Here is an 18,914-nt window from a genome sequence, read left to right as displayed (position 1 = left end):
CTATTTTCCAAAATAGCAGCTGCTATTTCTAAAACAGCAGTTTTGAAAAACTGTGCTGTTATTTTGGAATCGCAGTTGCTATTTCGAGAACTGCTCTACAGGGAACTGCTCATATGAGGTACACCCCGAATAAAGTCCGTGAACAATTTTGATATTGTTCCCCTTGATCCGATGTAGAGGTCGATGGTCTCCCATTCCTGAATCTCTGTAAACTTTCCCCTGTAGTAATCGTGTGTGGGTTCAATATAAGCTTTCTTTTCCAAGTCAACCGCATTAGCTTGGACGAGATCTTTTTCGAATCTGACTGTTGGGTCTAATATGAAACTAGGGGTCTGTGTGTCTGAAGCGGCAAGGTCTGGACGGTGTATTTTTCCTCTTCGGTCAATAACCACGAGGTCCGCCCTTTTATTAGGGTTGGTCGAGTTGTCCACACAGTGGACCTCCTTGTACACCTCGTATCCAGCTATCTTTAGACCTTCTTCTAAGGCTGTTACTACGCGATTATGTTTTGCAATTATCATGTCATTAGTGGCGAAACAATCTTGGAGAACATGACAGAGGGTTTCTTTTTTATGCAGTTTGGGAAACGGCATAAGGAGGTTCCTTCGGATCGGCTTTTTGTGCCTCTAGTGGCGCAGCTATTGCAGTTCATTTTTATTGCGGTGGTCCATTGTGACGATGATAACCCGTAGCTTGTGGTCATCCAGCTGTTGGCTCTCGGATATTCCCAAAACTGGATTACCCCAAGTCCCTTGCCAGGGAGCTTGCTCCATTCTTCAAATGAATTCTTTCGTAAAATGTCACGTATTTTCTGGGCGGACGGAGTTGTTGAAGAGTCCTCTAGTTGGATGTTAAGTTTATTAAAATAATCATGGATTTCCGCCTTTAAGTCCCAACAACCATTCAGAACTGGATCGTTGATGGCTTTCAGTTTTAGGCTGATGCTATAATGTTGCAAATAGGCCTCCCAGGCAGCACATACAACCCCTAGACCTTGCATTTTTCGTCCGCGAAGCCTAGTCCAGAAACCTTCCACAACTTCATAGCCATGTGCTTTGGCTACCGTTTCTTCCGTTATTTCCTTCAGAATAAAGTCAATGGCAATATTGAAGAGAGTTGGAGATAGAGCACCTTGAGGTACGCCTCTATTTAATTTAATTTTTTTCAATTTCTGATGGTTCGCTTCTATTTGGACCTCATTGCCAGTTATTAAAGCCATCTGGAAGTTGCGTTGTCTTTCCGGAATTGCAAGGGTGTTCAGCGTATTCGCGATATGTTTATGACTAACGTTGTCAAATTCTTTAGCGACGTCTAAAAAGACAACCGCATAGTTGGATTTTTTTGCCTTTACCGACAGTAAAACTTCGTTCACCAGAGAAGCGTTGATGTGCGTTCCTGGAGTGGACACGAAACCGCGTCGCGCAGCACAAGGGTGGAACTGTGAACGAAGTCGTTTATCTATGACAAGCTCAATAATTCTGCGGATCAATGCCGTTTTGGTCTCGCTGATTTGGTCTTGGGACAAATTGGTCTCAGGGCAACTGGGTCTCGAGACAATAAGGTCTTGGGGCAAATGGGTCTCAGGACACTTTGGTCTCGATACAAATTGGTCCCGGTACAATTAGGTCTCGATACATATTGGTCCCGGTACAATTTGGTCTCGAAACAATAGGCTCTTGGGGCAAATGGGTCTCGGGATAGTTTGTTCTCGAGACAAATTGGTCTCTGGACACGAAAGTCTCGTTTTAAAAAAATATCACCCCTTCAGCATTTTTTAACCAGCCAAATTTATCCGAACCAAACCTTACCTAACCAAACCTAACCTGACCTAACCAAACCTTATCTAACCAAACCTAACCTGACCTAACCAAACCCAACCCATTCAAACCAAACCAAAGCAAACTTAACCTAACCCAATCCAACCTTGTTTGGAGGTAAGAAGATTACTTATATGAGTATTAAAAGCCCACCTCTTAGCGCGAACAATTTATAAGCAATAATAGAAATATTTTGGAAAATGTGGCAGCTATTTAATAGGAGAATATTTTGGAAAAGGTGGTAGCTAATTAGGTAACCAAATAATCACGAGGGAATTCTCCTAATATGGCGCCTCTTCCCTGTTCGTTAGTTTCTCGACATGAAACCTCTCTATTATTTCCTTTCCGTTCCTACGTCATAATTGGTTCTCACGAGCTAATACACGTTCTAAAACCAAAAGTTTATGCTCGCTTTTTATTTAAAGTTTCAAAACTAGGCTTAGCAACGATTGTGCCTGTTTTTGAGCCTTAATTTAGGCCTCATTAGTTCTTATAATGAATGATCCGATCATTATTTTTCCGTTGCTATACGTCGGGAAGCTAAAAATTAACTTCCGGTAGTTTAAGATTTAGATTGTTTTGTGATGGATGGGACCAAACTTCTTTTTCAATATATACATCCAAGGTTCTATTAGGCATATTTTCGATACTTTTGAAAATCCCTCTATTTAGGTATAATGGACATGTTTAATATCAGGCTTCAATTTTACGATTTAAGTGTGACTGGCCCTTGAAAAATACTGCATTCTAAATCGGAACGTTGCGTTAAACATTTCATTAATTGCGTAGCTTAGAGAATTTTTGAATAAATTGTAATACTAGTTATGGAAACCATATTTTCTCGAGAGTTTGCTTTTATGAGAAGGTTATTGTGTTCCTTAATTTCAGTACGAACTTTCATCATCTCTTTAGGGTGGTAATTTTTATGTTTCCAGGACGTATTATAAATTATTTTAAAGTATCTAAACATGTTACATAATTTCAGAAATTCGCCGAAAAAATGTAGTCAGCTTTGCGTTTCAAAATAGTTAAAATGCATTTCCTAAATTTAGTTATGCATAGTTTGTACAATTCATGTTTGGTGAGAAAATGTATTTTAGATAGCTGGTTTTTTATTATTTATTTATTTTTTTTTATGGCTTTTTATTTATTAATAACTGGGCAAGTATTTTTGTATGAGTATGAATTGTTTAGAACTTCTGGTAGTGGGGGTTTTATTTTATTATTTGATTGAGTGGGGGTTGTATTTTTATCTGTTGTTCTTTTAATTTCTTTTTTTTGTGTTTGTTTATAGTCATTCTTATATGATAGGGGATAGTAGAGAGGTACGTTTTTTTTCTTTAGTTTTATTATTCATTCTTTTAGCTTAGATAGCTAAGTGGGGTGGCGTAGCGGTTAGCGCTTTCGCCTCGCAGCAAGAGGATCCCGGGTTCGATCCCGGACTGTGGCACCGGGTGAAAATCTGGGAAGAAATCCTTCTGCGTAGAGTTTGCAAGTTCTCTTTCCGCTTGTTAAAAGGAGTTTTCCTCCGCGGTCTAACCCGGTTTCTCCTTTCCATCAAAACTTGCAGAGGTTAACGGTAATAGTTAGTATAGGGCGCTGTAGGTTAGCTGTGGCATAGGGGCTAGCCACCACCCCTCTAAACATTGTAAAGGGACCCACCTGTAAATAAGTCGCGAGTTGACTTAGTGTGGATATCCCTTCCTAGACCAAGCTTAGAAAAAAAAAAGAAAAAAAAAAAATAGATTTCTACCACCATAACCGAAAGTCGTTTCGCTATAAGGTTACGGTTCAATTTAGGCCTATATGATGTTTATGGTGCTATGGATTACCTTAACATTTTACAACTAAAGATTTCCACCATGAAAATGGATCAAAACGTTTCTATAAGTGTAAAGGAAGCCTCCTTTTATGGTTTTCTACATCGAATAGATCAATAGACCTAACTAGAGATGTGAGTCGGTAATTTACCGTCCGTAAATTACCGGTAATTTACCAAATACCGCGTAAATTACCGTTTTATATCTTACCGTAATTTTACAATGGTAATTTACCGGTAAACTACGGTGGTAAATTACCGTGGTAAAATACCAAACATTTTTATTACGCATTAAATGTTCATTTTACACTTAAATGATCAATCATTTCTGTGTATACTTCCAAAATGACTCACCAGGCGCTATTCGCTAGTCGGTACTTACAAAGTTGCGCTGGAAATTAGTCTTTTAATAAATCTTTAATTAGAAATCAGATTAGAAAGGCCACGGCTGCCGTCTTTGTAGCAAAAGCCGCAAATACGTGTAAAGGAGTCAGATAGTGCTCACAAAAGCTTTGTTTTAAGTAATGCATTGTAAGCACAGGAAAATATAAATTACCAAAAATTACCGACTGAACGGTAATTTTTGTTTTCCCAAAATTTCAATCGGTAATTTACCAGTAATTTATCGGTAATTTACCCGGTAAATTACCGTTTTTAAAAACTACGGTAATTTCACATCTCTAGACCTAACCTTACTAATTAAATCAACCGGATACTTATTAGCTTAAAAATAAGAGCCATAATTATTTTTATTTTCTTATTTCCAGTTAACTAACATACTCAATTTTAGCCAAAGCAATTTATTGATACGCAATTCGATTTCTTTAAGAATTTTACTTAATATTTTTCTAAAACTAATGTTCTTTATTTAATTTTAATTAATTACATAACCGTTTATTAGCTATTATGCATTTTAACATTATCCTTTTATGCATTTTTAACTTTCTCCTTTTCTGCATTTTTAACTTTCTCCTTTTCTGAATTTTTAACTTTCTCCTTTTCTGCATTTTAAACTATCTCTTTTTCCCCATCTAGTAGAATCAGCCATTAACGTTGTCGCAGATTAATTGTCTTAGAGTGTAACCAAATAACTCCGTCGTAAACAAACAAAAATCATAAACTTTAATCCAAAAAATTAATAAACTATTTCATTTTGACCGTACACGTCTTCCTTCTTAGAATTTCACGATAGAACCATACCCCCCCTCTCTCTCTCTTGGGGTTTTCAATAACCCCTTCCCTTGTTTACCCCCAAAACGCGTTTACTTTTCGTGATGCAATACCTTGCCTCTTTTACAGAGAATAAGTATGGAATTTTCACCACCGCTCGATCGGCCAGGTTACAATAAACAAGTTATACAACGCTTCTAGAGGGAGAGGAAGTTACACGTGTACTGGTATACATTAAATTTCAACACATTTTACAAAAAATCCCCTTTCCAATCTACGTCAAACGTGTCATCCTTTTTCCCGCCAAAAGCGCGAAATTCCCAACCTGTAAGCTTTGTCATCGACTAACCGCTTCACCGTGTCTTTGCCTCATGAGTGTTAGGGCTAGAAAAAAAATTTCTAAATGCAGATAACTGGAGCCGCAGGTACTAAGTTCGGACGGTGTTTCAGTATCGTACTCTAAGGTCGCGGGAGCGGAGCGACTGTGTTAGGCCAAGCCTCAATTCATGTTGTGATTTTATCATCATATTTCATAGGAAGGACATTCAAGTGCTAATCCATAGTAAGTTTTCATTTAATATTTGTTTCGCTTGCTTTTAATTTTGGCCAACCCGAAAATTACTGTTATTTTTAAGTTGTATTAAGAATGTTGATGAAATTACCAATAAGTAAGCCCAGGCTACATTATTTCGCTTGAGGTTTGTCTTTGTCTCAAATCTATAAACTGTCATATGAAAAATATTTCATGTTTTATGACCCTCATTTGTTAGCTTCCTGAAACTGATCAATGTATTTAATTTTTTTATTTGGACTTTCGTAAAACTATGGTTGTTAATAATAATTTAGTTGTAAATTTTGTATAGATAGTTTCCACTAAAGGGGCTTGAGAAAATTCCACCCCTTACTCTCAGCTTCCAATTCAGTGCAGTGTTGTCAAGCCCTCTGTGAGCCAAATTGGTCAAGTACCTAGTGGATCTGAACTGCTAGCCTTTTCATGTGCAATTTCTTGACTCACCGAAGGCCTGACTCAACACTGGGGAACTGCAAAAGAAAAACCTAGGGTTGTAAGTCGGAAAATTTTCCGTATTTTTCCGCTACCGGTTTCTCAATTAAAAAATTAAAATTTCTCAATTGGCTTTCGTTTCAAAACATTCATTTTTTTTGTTTTCGGTGAATTTGGTGGGGTAAAAAGTTGTCCAAGGGCACAGAGTCTAGTGACCTCTATTCTCTATAGCAAAAGCGAGAGAGAACCTGAGAGCGTTCGGACAAAGAGAAGGCAGTGACCAACCCCCTTGGGCTTCGACCCGGGTTCGATACAAAAAGAAAAGTGCAAGCCCGGGAACCCCCTCTTTGATCAAAAGGAACGGCTCTCGCGTTCTCTCCTCGTAAGTCAGTGACTCAGTGTGTGAATAGGCCTTTACATAAAATATTCATGTTGCCGGGGGTAAAAGCAGGTACAAAGGGGGTTCGTCCCTCCCGCGGAAAGAATATTTTACCGGGGGAAAAAGCAGCGATGAAGTATGTTCCTACCCTCCCGCACAGGAATTTATAGAAAGACCTATTTGGTTTTGTAGCGAAAGGAGTTAAGTCTAGCGTTCTCCTCATTATACCAGTGAGCACTAATACAAAGGAGAGTCGGAGAGACTAAATTCTCCATCAGCACCCCCTTTCAAAAACCTTGCCAGTGCTTTGGCTCTCTTAGACACATGCGCAATCGGCGCAACGGAGGGGAACAATCGGAGACGTTTGTTACCCCAGCAAGCACACTTGACCCCACAGATGTCTTATAAAGACCCAAATCTCCCTTGGCCACCCCATACAAAACAGGTTTTACAGGGACATACCAGGGGTATTCAAAAAAAACATGGTAATACACCATGTCTTAAAGACATCCCGCAGATATCCAAAAAAACATAATAATACCCATGTCTCAGAGACATTCCAAAGGTATCCAAATCTCTTGGTTAAAATTAATTAATTCACTATATCTTGAACGCATTGGCCACGACCTGATAAAACTTGGGCAATGTTTAACATTATTTTAGTGAAGTAAATTTAACTCTTAAAATTAAAGTACCAAAAACTATCTCGCGGCTGCAACAATTGATTTTGGATTAGCGCATTTACTTAATTAAGATTTGAAAATGACTGTATAATACAGTGGAAAGTTAAATTAATGGGACTATATTTTTTAAATTAAATCCAGCTTATTAATGTATACTTTGTGTATTAATTTGAATCTCGTATCTATTAATTTAGTAACGCCACCTACACTCACTTCGGTCGCGAATATTAAAATGTTGCTAATAATTTCATTTATATTTTCATTTTAATTTGAAAATTAATAATTAATAATAATCTCGTTAATTTAAAAAAAATTATAAACTTAAAAAATAGCTTTTAATATCAATATTGCATGGGCTAGGTGGCGCGTCGTCAAAAAGAGCGTCCACGTGCTTCGGACTAGAGTCGCTAGCCCTTAGTTCCTCACTTCCTCAACCTCAAGTCTTCGCCTGGTTGACTGGTTTTTGTTCGACGCCATTTTAAAATCTGTATAGTTAATCGTTATTTCCGCAGTTGTTAATCTTCTTCGCCGGCTATCAAACGTTTCTATCTGTATTTCTTCGCGTCATATCAGGCGTACGTTTGCACTTGAAGTTTTTGATACAATTAAAAGGTAAATTTGCTTTTAATTATTTTATAAGTACGTTGTTTGCTTAAACCTGCTATTTAACTTGAGATATTGGGTGGGCGTCATTTTTGTTGTGGGAAGTCTGATATGGTTTTAAGGCATTTACGTTTGCACTTGAAGTTTTTGATAATATTAAAAGGTAAATTTGCTTTTAATTATTTTATAAGTACGTTGTTTGCTTAAAACTTGCTATTTAACTTGAGATATTGGGTGGGCGTCATCTTTGTTGTGGGAAGTTTGATATGGTTTTAAAAACAACATATTTTAGTCAAATTGAAAGTACTCCCGTGAGTCCCGTCCAAGTTTTCAAACAGGCTAGTTGTTATAATAACATTAAGGCTGCAGTTCTTCGCTCTAAGCTGAGTAAACAGCCGGTGCTACCGACGTCGAGTCTCGAGCCAGTTCCCAATCTGGTTGCTAAACCTAGGCAATATTTCTTAGTGGCTGTCTAGTTCTTTATAATTTATTCTGAGAAACTACTTTTTCAAATTACACATTAGCACGGCTCAGGCTAGATTTTAAAACATTAACGTTTGCTATCGTTAATATTGTGGTAGAATGCCGAAAGGAAGGTACAAGCTGATATCGACATTGTCTTCACGACATCGATCCAGGCTAATTCGTAACATTACAAATGAAAGTCATCAGGACACGGTTTTTCAATACGAGGAAATAAATGGAGGCGATGCTGGTGGTTTGGTTTCAAATGAAAGACTGGATATACATTTTGAATGTAATGATCTCAATAGCGAAGACGGTAGTGGTAACGAAGATATGGCAAATGAAATTACTGACTGCTCTACAGAAAGAGAGGATGGCGTTGGGGCACTTGAGTTCGAAAATTGCGAAGAAGACAAATTGAGCGATGATAATACTGATTTTATCCCAAATGATGATGATAATGATTTCTTTGAAAATCTTCGCGGTACTGATGCCGATAATTTAAGAGCAAACCTAGCGAGATGGGTGACGTGTTTTGGAATCAGTAAGAATGCTGTAAGCAGTCTACTTAAAATTTTGAATAAGCACAGTTGTTTTAAAGAACTTCCGGAGACTCTCGAACATTATTACAAACACCTAGATCTTCGATTGTTGAATTGATGCCTCCTGGTCATTTCTTTCATTTTGGACTAGAAGCCGGTATTCGTTTCATGATCAGCTGTCAGCCCGATCATGCTTTAACGGTTTCAATATTGAAAATATTGATTAACATAGATGGTTTACCTATAGGAACAAGTACCACCAGTAACTTTTGGCCAATATTGGGTTCAATTTCTTCAGTGCCGAACTCGAAGCCCTTCGTTATAGGCCTATTTCACGGATTGAGCAAACCTAAATGCTCAGATCAATATTTATCTTCATTTTAACCGAAGCCTCACTTCTAGTAGAAAACGGTCTAATAATAAACAACACACTAAAATCGGTCAAAATATTAGGGTTTGTATGTGACACTCCGGCGAGGGCATTTATTCGTAAAGTTAAGGGACATAATGGTTACTATGGTTGCGACAAATGCACTCAAGCGGGAGTTAGACGTAGAAAAAGACTCTGTTTTCCTTCAGTTGAAGTTGATTTACGAACAGACGCTAATTTTAGAAGTAAATCTCAAGCAGGTCACCACCACGGAACGAGTATTTTAGAAAATTTATCAAACATTGACATAGTCGATGATTTTCCATTAGATTATATGCATCTCGTTTGTTTAGGGGTTGTGAAAAAAAACATTAAAATTATGGATGGGGAGCGAAGGTAAAAACTCTCTTTATAAATTTAGGCCCGATCAGTTTATGGAGGTTTCAACTCGCTTAGAATCTTTAGCTGCAGTAACGTGTACGGAATTTGTGCGCAAACCGCGGTCGTTGAAAGATGTCGACAGATTTAATGCCACTGAATTTCGTCAGTTTTTGCTTTATTCAGGCCTTGTAGTTTTGCGTAATGTTCTTCCTAAAGCTCACTACGAACATTTTGGAACGTTACACGTGGCAATTCGTATTCTAGCCACACCCCAGCAAACGGTTGAAATGTTAGATTTCGCTGATAAATTACTCAAGTATTTTATTCAAATTTATGGCATTATTTATGGCAAACATCTAATTTCGTACAACGTACACGGTTTACTACATTTAGCTAGGGATTGTACCAAATACGGCCATCTAGATGCCTTCAGTGCCTTTCAGTTTGAGAATTATCTTTATACTTTAAAAAATTAAATTGCCAATACTGGCCACGCGTTAAAACAGGCAGTTAATCGCATTACAGAAGAAAGGCGAATTGACAGTGGGTTAAAAGTTAAGACTGAGATTTCATTTCACATGGCCCATGAAGATGGACCACTTATAGAGGGGTGTAGTGACCCTCAATACAAAAAGGCTATACTTTTTGACTTTCAACTTTCGACCTCAAAACGTGATCAATGCTGCATCTTAAAGGATTCTTCAATCGTGACCATTGAAAATATCGCTTGTCACGAAAATGATTTATCGAGGAAGTTTATAGTTGGAAAAAGATTTTTGACCGTAGAAGACTATTTTATAACTCCATGCCAATCATCCAAAGTCGGTGTCTACCGAGTTACACAATTATCGGCTCTAATGAAATGGTCTATTTCTGAAGTTATAGCGAAAGCTATCAAGTATCCGATAAATGGTTCAAATGCGTTTGTCGTAATGAGACTTCTACATAATACTACTGAATAAAAGGTAGGGCGTAGATATTGTTGAAATTTAAACGCCCGATACCTCTACGAATTTTTAATATTGCATCACTAGTTTCAACTATTTAATCTTATAATAAATTAATAAAAAAAATTTACAGGCAGCTAGATGGGCCGTGGCTTCAAAACTATAGAATTTATTAATGGAGTAACGGGAGTAGCGGTAGTTCCAGAATCTTGGATTTATGCGGAAGATCTCCAAACCAAATGTTACTGGCCAGGCGACAAAGTTGCCACACGCCTAGCGAAAAAAGAAACGCCACCAGTTATTGAAGAATGGGAAACTTACGAAATCAAAATAATTTATACCTTGGGTAAATATTTTAAATTTTGAATTTCGTTTTTATAATATTTTTATGATAATCGTTCAATTATTTCAGAAACATACGCGGAAGCCAACAAGAAGATGGTAAAATATGTCAAAGATACTGACATATCGGCAAGCGAATATGAAACTGGACCCGGCAAAAGAAAACTAAAGAAAACATTAAAATGTGTTAAACCTAGTGAAGTTGAGTCGGAATCTGAGGATGATGAACTACAGCCAGAGTCACACCAAAAAATCCCCGAACTTACTGTTCTTAATTCAGTGATCACATCTACTTCGAATAGGAAGGGTAGGATTTAAGGAAAATAAATCTTTAAAAATAAAATAATAATTTATCTCTTTAGACAAAATTTCACGTGTAAACGCCGGACACAAGGCCACTGAATCCAGAAGAAATGGTAAGAATTAAGGGTCATCTCCTAAAGCTCTTTGTAGTTTAATTTTTAATAAACATTTCTGTATCTAGATCCTAGTGATAAATATTCCCGCAACCAGTCACAAGGTCATGATCTTCCAAGTTATGAAAAAATAATTCCTTTTGACAGCTTAAGTGATGGTATTTTCTACTTAGAATATCGATGTGAAAGCACTTCACTAATAATATATTTATATTACATTCTTGTTTTAGTTTCAGAGAAATGTAATCTTCACCAAACTTCTCGTATCACTCCAAAATATTGTGAGCAGAGTACTTCCAAGATCTTTCAACGTGGACATTCATCAAGGAAGTTTGATCGCAGAGGCTCTCCAAGAACTTCCGATCGTGGAGACTCTCCAAGGACTTCAAATCGCGGAGGCTCTCCAAGGACTTCAAATCGTGGAGGCTCTCCAAGGACTTCAAATCGCGGAGGCTCTCCAAGGACTTCAAATCGCGGAGGCTCTCCAAGGACTTCAAATCGCGGAGGCTCTCCAAGGACTTCCGATCGCGGAGGCTCTCCAAGGACTTCCGATCGCGGAGGCTCTCCAAGGACTTCCGATCGCGGAGGCTCTCCAAGGACTTCAAATCGCGGAGGCTCTCCAAGGACTTCAAATCGCGGAGGCTCTCCAAGGACTTCAAATCGCGGAGGCTCTCCAAGGACTTCAAATCGCGGAGGCTCTCCAAGGACTTCAAATCGCGGAGGCTCTCCAGGGACTTCAAATCGCGGAGGCTCTCCAGGGACTTCAAATCGCGGAGGCTCTCCAGGGACTTCAAATCGCGGAGGCTCTCCAGGGACTTCAAATCGCGGAGGCTCTCCAGGGACTTCAAATCGCGGAGGCTCTCCAGGGACTTCAAATCGCGGAGGCTCTCCAGGGACTTCAAATCGCGGAGGCTCTCCAGGGACTTCCGATCGCGGAGGCTCTCCAGGGACTTCAAATCGCGGAGGCTCTCCAAGGACTTCCGATCGCGGAGGCTCTCCAAGGACTTCCGATCGCGGAGGCTCTCCAAGGACTTCCGATCGCGGAGGCTCTCCAGGGACTTCAAATCGCGGAGGCTCTCCAAGGACTTCCGATCGCGGAGCCTCTCCAAGGACTTCCGATCGCGGAGGCTCTCCAAGGACTTCCGATCGCGGAGGCTCTCCAAGGACTTCCGATCGCGGAGGCTCTCCAAGGACTTCCGATCGCGGAGGCTCTCCAAGGACTTCCGATCGCGGAGGCTCTCCAGGGACTTCAAATCGCGGAGGCTCTCCGAGGACTTCAAATCGCGGAGGCTCTCCGAGGACTTCAAATCGCGGAGGCTCTCCGAGGACTTCAAATCGCGGAGGCTCTCCGAGGACTTCCGATCGCGGAGGCTCTCCGAGGACTTCCGATCGCGGAGGCTCTCCAAGGACTTCCGAATATCCAAGGACTTCAAATCTCGGAAATTTTGCAAGGATTTCCGATCACGGAGGCTCTGCAAGGACTTCCGACCGCGGAAATTTTGCAAGGATTTCTGATCGTGGAAATTTTCAAAGGACTTCCGATCGCGGAAATTTTGCAAGGATTTCTGATCGTGGAAATTTTCATAGGACTTCCGATCGTGGAAATTTTCATAGGACTTCCGATCGCGGAAATTTTGCAAGGATTTCTGATCGTGGAAATTTTGCAAGGATTTCTGATAATGGAGGCTCATCAAGAACTTCTGATAGTCAATACCCACACTCTCCAAGGATTTCTGATCGCAGTTTACTAGAACGCGGACATGGCTGTTCAGAAAAGTCTGAACATAGACGATATCAAGAAAGAGCTCTACAAGAACAATTCCCTGAAGTATCTGGACGGAAACAGAACCCAGAAGTATCTCGACGTAGAGCGTCTACGAAAAAATCTGAACGTAGGTCCCCAGAAATATCTAGCTGTAGACAGTCCCCAGGAATGTCTCGACAAGGACAATCCCCTAAAACTTATGAACATAGATACTCGCTGAAGGTGGTTCAACCATCAAAAAACAGTAACTCAAAATATAGAGGTAATTTTTTGTGATTGCTGTGGACTGGAGGGAAATTTATGTCTGGTAAAAGTATTGGTAAAAATTGTTATACTTGAATTTTACTGAACTATTTGACTAAGAAAAATGTACAACTATAATTAGATCTAGAGAAATTGTACTTAGAATATTTTACTAATACTTTTTGAAAAGTAATATTATAATATTTCCCACCAGATATCATAACTTTTATGAAATTTCTTTGGCAGGTGAACTTAACGGCTCGAAGGATAATGGTTCAAATGGAATGCTTAATACTTTTAACGAATGTAAGTATTGTATTTTAAAGTACACCCTTATTCACCAAATATTGGCTTTGGTGTTCGTAACACATTTTCTGATTTTAAATCACTTCTATAGCATGGTGCCGTAACGTTAACAGAAATCAGGAAATCAGTAAAGCAAATCAAAGGCATATGCTTTAGATTTTGGAAAGCATTCTAAAGAGCGTGCACAGTAGCAACCAGTCAGTTACCGTATCTGTGGAAGAAACTAATGAGATTCAAGAGATGTTTGGGTTTCCTTTAACGACTGAAGGAGAATTGAATTTATTGGAAGACGCCCTAAGCTCAGTTGAGAATGTTACTAAATTAGTAGGTTGATCTTTTATATATTGTTTTTTAACTATCTTTTAAGTTATTGATTTAGCATGCAGTATACGTTAACACCAATTAATTTTTAATTGTTTTGTATTGAAGAGAGGATACCTAAAACAATTCGGTGGTGTTACTCTTTACGACTGTGTAAAACGAATTTTTGGTCACGTTTTCATCGATGGTTTTGCAAAGGAATACAGCTGGGCGGGAAGAAAAGGAAAACGCGTTTTGATGAATTTACGTCTAATCAAAATAATAATTGGTGAGACAATTTAACCTAATTTCCTTTGGCTAATATTCAGAGAATTAATTATCTGTTTCTTTTACAGAAACGATTCGAAGTTTGAAAAATTTCAGAGAATCAACCCTATCTGAAATAGAAAAGAATGTCAAGTCTTGGTTTGCGCACGCTGCGGACAGAGTGAAATCGAAAGCTGAAACAGCTTCCAAAAGAAATACACCGCGATAGTTGAAAATTCATGTGTTCACTCAATTTAATGAAATCACTTTTTAAATTGCGGTAGACGTTATTCAACTGTTTTATGCTGAATAAAATTAATTCTTAACTTGTGAATTCTCGTGAATTAAATTTTTGCATGAACAAATTAAGCTTTCCAGCAAAGCTTCTTAGAGTATGACGTCATAGTTACGTAAATTTCAAATACCCTTATAATATCTTGAGGATTTTTAATGATATTCCCAGAATATTCCAAAAAACTATATAATTATTCTTACTTCAAACTGATGTTAATAGTACCTACCTGAAATATCCACGAATACGAATGGATATTCCTAGAATATACCCAGTGTCTAATTGGGACTTAATTTAAGCCCATGCAACATACGTGGAATATCCATTCAATATTGCGATTGATCGATCTGGAATGTCTTGAGGACATGGAAAATGAAGACATTTGGTTACCCTTGGAATGTTCCATATTAATCATATTGGGGTTTTGGCATATTATCTGAATATCATAAATCTCCAAGATCTAGATTCTGGGAATGTTCTGGGAATCATTTGTGTTTGCTGGGACGTTATTACGCCTCGTAACAAACGTCTCCGATGTTTTTTATAGGCTATAAGTAGTTAAAAAAACAATGCGTAAACTAACCGTAGACAAAGCTACAGTTACCGCGCTGATTTCTGGTGGCGTCTTACTCCACGGCTGTGCGCCGAAGGAGGTGCGCGTGAAAGCCATGTTGGCATTGGCTGGCCGTTATAGTTACCTTCCCCCGTCTATCTTTGACTCTCCTTTTTATAAGTGCTCACTGATTATACCCACCTTTAGATCTAGGCGTGTATAACCCTTTTTACTTCAAGGTCGGTCCGCTTATGCTTATGCAGGGTGTTTCTCAAAAGTATATCGTAAATTAAATAATCAAAAATGTGGATTAAGAGATATCCGATGTCCATCTTGTTTAGGAAATTTTTTTTCGTAGGTCACAAGCTAGGGCTTGAAAAGCCTTACAGCTCTGATAGCGCAGATAATATGGGATAGCTTACATTATAAATACATTACTAAATATAACATTTTTGGAGTTATAAATTTTTACTATGGCTTTTTCCCAAGCCATGAACCACTTTTCAAACCTATTTTCTTGGAACTGATTTCATCTTTTAAGGCTCTGTCAATTATATACATATATGCTGGACGTAGTCCGTTCTCTCTTTGCGTGGACCGCGGCTTAGGCGGCCCGACAAAGAGGAACCCTTTTGTTGTAATGCTGGTACCCCCTTTTACCTTAAAAGCTAGTACCCTAAAATACACGCCTGGCGCCAGATAAGCCGCAATGCAATGGGTCGGCCATATATCAAACTTGACAGTTTTTATGACCTAATTGCTTCGGTATGTGTGGGGACCCGGTAGGGTCAATACAAAAAAAATGCTCCTGGTTTTTAGAACTTGAAGTCCAAGATGAGCACTGGTGAAAAGAAGACCTCTCTCGACCTCTGACCGAAACGCTCGCGCGCTCGTGATATGGTAGTGGCGTTTAAATAAAAAAATAAAAGTGCGCATAGTGCGGTCACTCCCGCGGTAGCAATACGCCGTCGTTAAAGAATCTGGACCCAAGACTTAAATAAATATAATGGGTCTTGTAATTATGTTATTTTCATTTTATTTCATGACGAGCCTATAATTGCTTTTAGAGTTCTTAAATTCTTAATACATTTTGTTTAACATATGTGCATTACTTACACCTACACCCAATGACGACGACTCTCCCTCTGAACCATTATTAATTCCCCTAGACTCTTTGCTTTTAATTTTAAATGAACCACTGCCCCACGGTAGTTTTATCTACATTAATAAATCAGAGTGGAAAACCGTCTCATAAACATTGTTTTGATTTTTTTCTAAGGTGTAATTTGAATAAATTTAACGAATCAAGGGGAGGCAATTTCAGCAGGGAAGGAGTTCCACAGGGGATGATGCGCCTAAAAAAATAGTGCTTTACTTTTCATGTATTTTAGGTGCAATGTCTGGGAACCCATATCTCTGTAGCTAAGCGTTATAGACCCCATGTTCACTGTTAACACTTCAACTCATTTTGACCCAAGGAACACACCCTTTCATTTATGACATATTTATGGGAAACACCCTGTATATTAAAAACGTTAAAAATGAACTCATGTAGTGTTGACTCGTTAATCCTTGTTAGGTTATGTTTTTAATCATTATGTACTCTATATATTTAGTCACAATGTAATTTTTAGGAAAACAATACCTTTTTAGGGAATTGGCCATTCTTATAATAATTGTTAAATAGAGATCTCATTCGCTCACAGTTATATACCAATCCATTAATTGGTTACAGCAAAGCGGGCGAGCTTTCCACGTTAGGTGTTTGGCCTCACGCCAAGAAGCACCGCTAGGCTGAGGCGTAGCTCACTACACGAAGGAGGCGAGCATTACCTCTAGCGGCGATTCATGGCGTGAGGCGAAACACCTAGCGTGGAGGGCTCGCCCCTGGCCTTGTGTGTTGCCATCCCCTATGGCAATAATGGATTGGTCTATTCAATTCAATTCATTATAATTTTCAGATGTCGTTCAGATGCCCTCTCAGTAGCTGTGCCTCATTCGAAACAAATAGTTTTGGATCGTACTTTAAACATTGCTCTTATCACAAGCATCTCCCATCAGTTACATCGAAAGTATTCATTTGAGGAAATAATTTTACGAAACTAAAATGAATTATGTAGATCCGGTTCAGATATTAATAGGGTACGATAAAGGTGAAAAATGCTCCTATCACTATGTTTCAATAAGTGAAACTTTAACTGCTCTTATATCAAATGAAGAGGTTTTCAAGCTTTTAAAATTTCCCAAACCTTCATATACTCAGGGCAAAAATCCAATTTTAGAAGATGTTGTAGACGGAAAGGTTTTTAAAAACTTCTTTTAAAATGAAGGTAAAACTCTACACTTACTAATATTCCAAGATGCCTTCGAAACTGTCAATCCACTGGGCTCTGCCAAGACATTGCACAAAATAGTGGGAGTTTACTATACGTTAGTAAATATACCGCCTGAATTTCGATCTACTGTAGATCATATGCAACTAGTTCTTTTGTGTAAAGAGTCAAATTTCAAGGTTTTTGGATTTAATCGTTGCTTTAGGAGATTCGTCATGGATCTCAAGATATTAGAGAGAGACGGTTGTTCTATCAGGGGGAAATCTATAAAGTTAGTGTTACTAGTCTACTAGGAGATAATTTAGGTAACCACGAAATTGGAGGTTTTCAAAGGAATTTCTCGAAGGGGTATATTTGCCGTTACTGTCATATAAAAGCGGAGGATATTCCAAAATTAAACTATTTCCTCGGAGAACAGTTGATTCCTACAAAACGGACCTTAAAAATTTAAAAACAAACAAAGAACTAGCTTCTAGTCGAGGAATTCAATTTGACTCCGTTTTTAATGAACTTGAAAACTTCCACGTGTGTAATCCAGGTCTTGCACCATGCTTAGCCCATGACCTCTTCGAAGGTGTCGTGGCGTATGATTTGTATTTGTTTTTGTCCTACTTCATTGGAAACAAAAAATGGTTTTCTTGGAACTTTTACAATTGGCAAATTTTGAAATTTTCTTATTTGGGGAAGGATGTGGGAAACAAACCATGTGTTAAAAAGGCAATACAAAGAAATTGATAGGAGACGCTTCACAGATTTGGTGCCTTTTAAGGCTTTTATCATTAATTTTGAAAGATAAAATTCTGAATTACTCAGATCCTGTTTGGGAGTTATATTTGAAACTTAAAAATATTGTTGAAATTATAACGGCTCCTAAAATTTCCAAAATAGAAGTAATTGCACTAAAGCATATGCTTCTAGAATATAAACATGACTTACTAGAGCAGTTTCCTCAATATACATTAAAGGCTAAGCATCATTTTGTGATAAACCATTATCCGTCCCTAATTTTGCATTTTGGACCACTAATTCGACTATGGACCCTTCGCTTTGAAAGCAAACATTCTGTTTACAAAAAATATGCCCACAACACTAAAAACATTTTGAACATCACCAAAACTTTGTCAGAAAAGCATCAACTTCAACAGGCATATTTTCTGTCAGGTTCACCATTTCCCCCAATTGTCCAGCTTACATCCGGTTTCCAAGAATTACAATCCTATTCTTTTGGTGACGAATTTCGCAGTGAAATTGAAAAGTGGAAATTTAATTCCAAAAATACTGTGTTAACGGATAAGTTGTGTTTTAAAGGCACACTATATGAGAAAGGGAATTTTACGGTTTGTGAATCCAAAGAAGACATAATAGTTTTTGGAGAAATTGTCACCATGATTGTTCACAATAATACAGCTGTATTGGGGCAACTCTCCTAATACTCATCGGTATACGTGCAACACTTGCATGTTAATGAGTTAAGAGAAATGAGAAAAAATATAATAATATCAATTGAGGGCCTTTCTGACTATTATCCGTTATCCTGCTATGAAATCCATGGGCAAAAGACAATTTCTCTGAAACAATCCGTTTTTCACCCACTGCATTAGAAAAACCCCTTTTTTTCAAGACAAATATATATATTTATACTATGACTGAACTGAACTAAAAAATTTAAGTGTCTTTTATCATCGGAAACTAATTTAATCCACACATTTAAAACACGGCATAAAGTGAAAGAATAATACACGTACGAAAAACGCTAAGATTTTTTCCCCCCGTGAGATCAAGTCGCGCCAATTTTAGCTCCGCGCTAAGCCTTGTTTTCGAAAATTAATTTGACGATTATATATATATATATAAACAGTTATATTTCTAATGGATTTTACACTTTAAAGAAATTTTAAACTTTTAAATTTTAAATTAG

At 38.1% G+C, this 18,914-nt stretch overlaps 2 protein-coding genes across 2 annotated transcripts; both read left to right on the top strand.

Moving 5' to 3' along the window:
* The first annotated feature begins 7,354 nt into the window (after positions 1 to 7,354).
* Positions 7,355 to 8,599, top strand: LOC149704633 (uncharacterized). The gene is made up of 2 exons (XM_089865729.1): positions 7,355 to 7,483; positions 8,056 to 8,599. Exon 2 carries the CDS (start codon positions 8,057 to 8,059, stop codon positions 8,597 to 8,599), a length of 543 nt encoding a protein of 180 aa, XP_089721855.1. The 5' UTR covers positions 7,355 to 7,483; position 8,056.
* Positions 8,600 to 16,260: 7,661 nt separating this feature from the next.
* Positions 16,261 to 18,426, top strand: LOC149704632 (uncharacterized). The gene is made up of 7 exons (XM_089865728.1): positions 16,261 to 16,286; positions 16,351 to 16,419; positions 16,625 to 16,683; positions 16,784 to 16,927; positions 16,994 to 17,267; positions 17,320 to 17,570; positions 17,810 to 18,426. Exons 1-7 carry the CDS (start codon positions 16,261 to 16,263, stop codon positions 18,424 to 18,426), a joined length of 1,440 nt encoding a protein of 479 aa, XP_089721854.1.
* The last annotated feature ends 488 nt before the right edge of the window (positions 18,427 to 18,914 follow it).

The sequence above is a fragment of the Phalangium opilio genome, unplaced genomic scaffold (genome assembly GCF_054372755.1).
Source record: "Phalangium opilio isolate 3A_F unplaced genomic scaffold, DU_Popi_V2 ptg000015l_1, whole genome shotgun sequence".
Taxonomy (NCBI): domain Eukaryota; kingdom Metazoa; phylum Arthropoda; class Arachnida; order Opiliones; family Phalangiidae; genus Phalangium; species Phalangium opilio.
Note: the sequence above shows the minus strand (reverse complement) of the source record. Positions and strands in the feature narration are given on the sequence as shown.

Bases quoted from the DNA above. Each gene is read 5' to 3' on its own strand.
- LOC149704633 (XM_089865729.1), top strand. From the start codon at position 8,057: ATGCCGAAAGGAAGGTACAAGCTGATATCGACATTGTCTTCACGACAT.
- LOC149704632 (XM_089865728.1), top strand. From the start codon at position 16,261: ATGTACTCTATATATTTAGTCACAAT. The intron at 16,287-16,350 runs GTAATTTTTAGG...ATTGTTAAATAG, and splicing joins TCTATATATTTAGTCACAAT to AGATCTCATTCGCTCACAGT. The intron at 17,268-17,319 runs GTTAGTGTTACT...ACGAAATTGGAG, and splicing joins ATCAGGGGGAAATCTATAAA to GTTTTCAAAGGAATTTCTCG.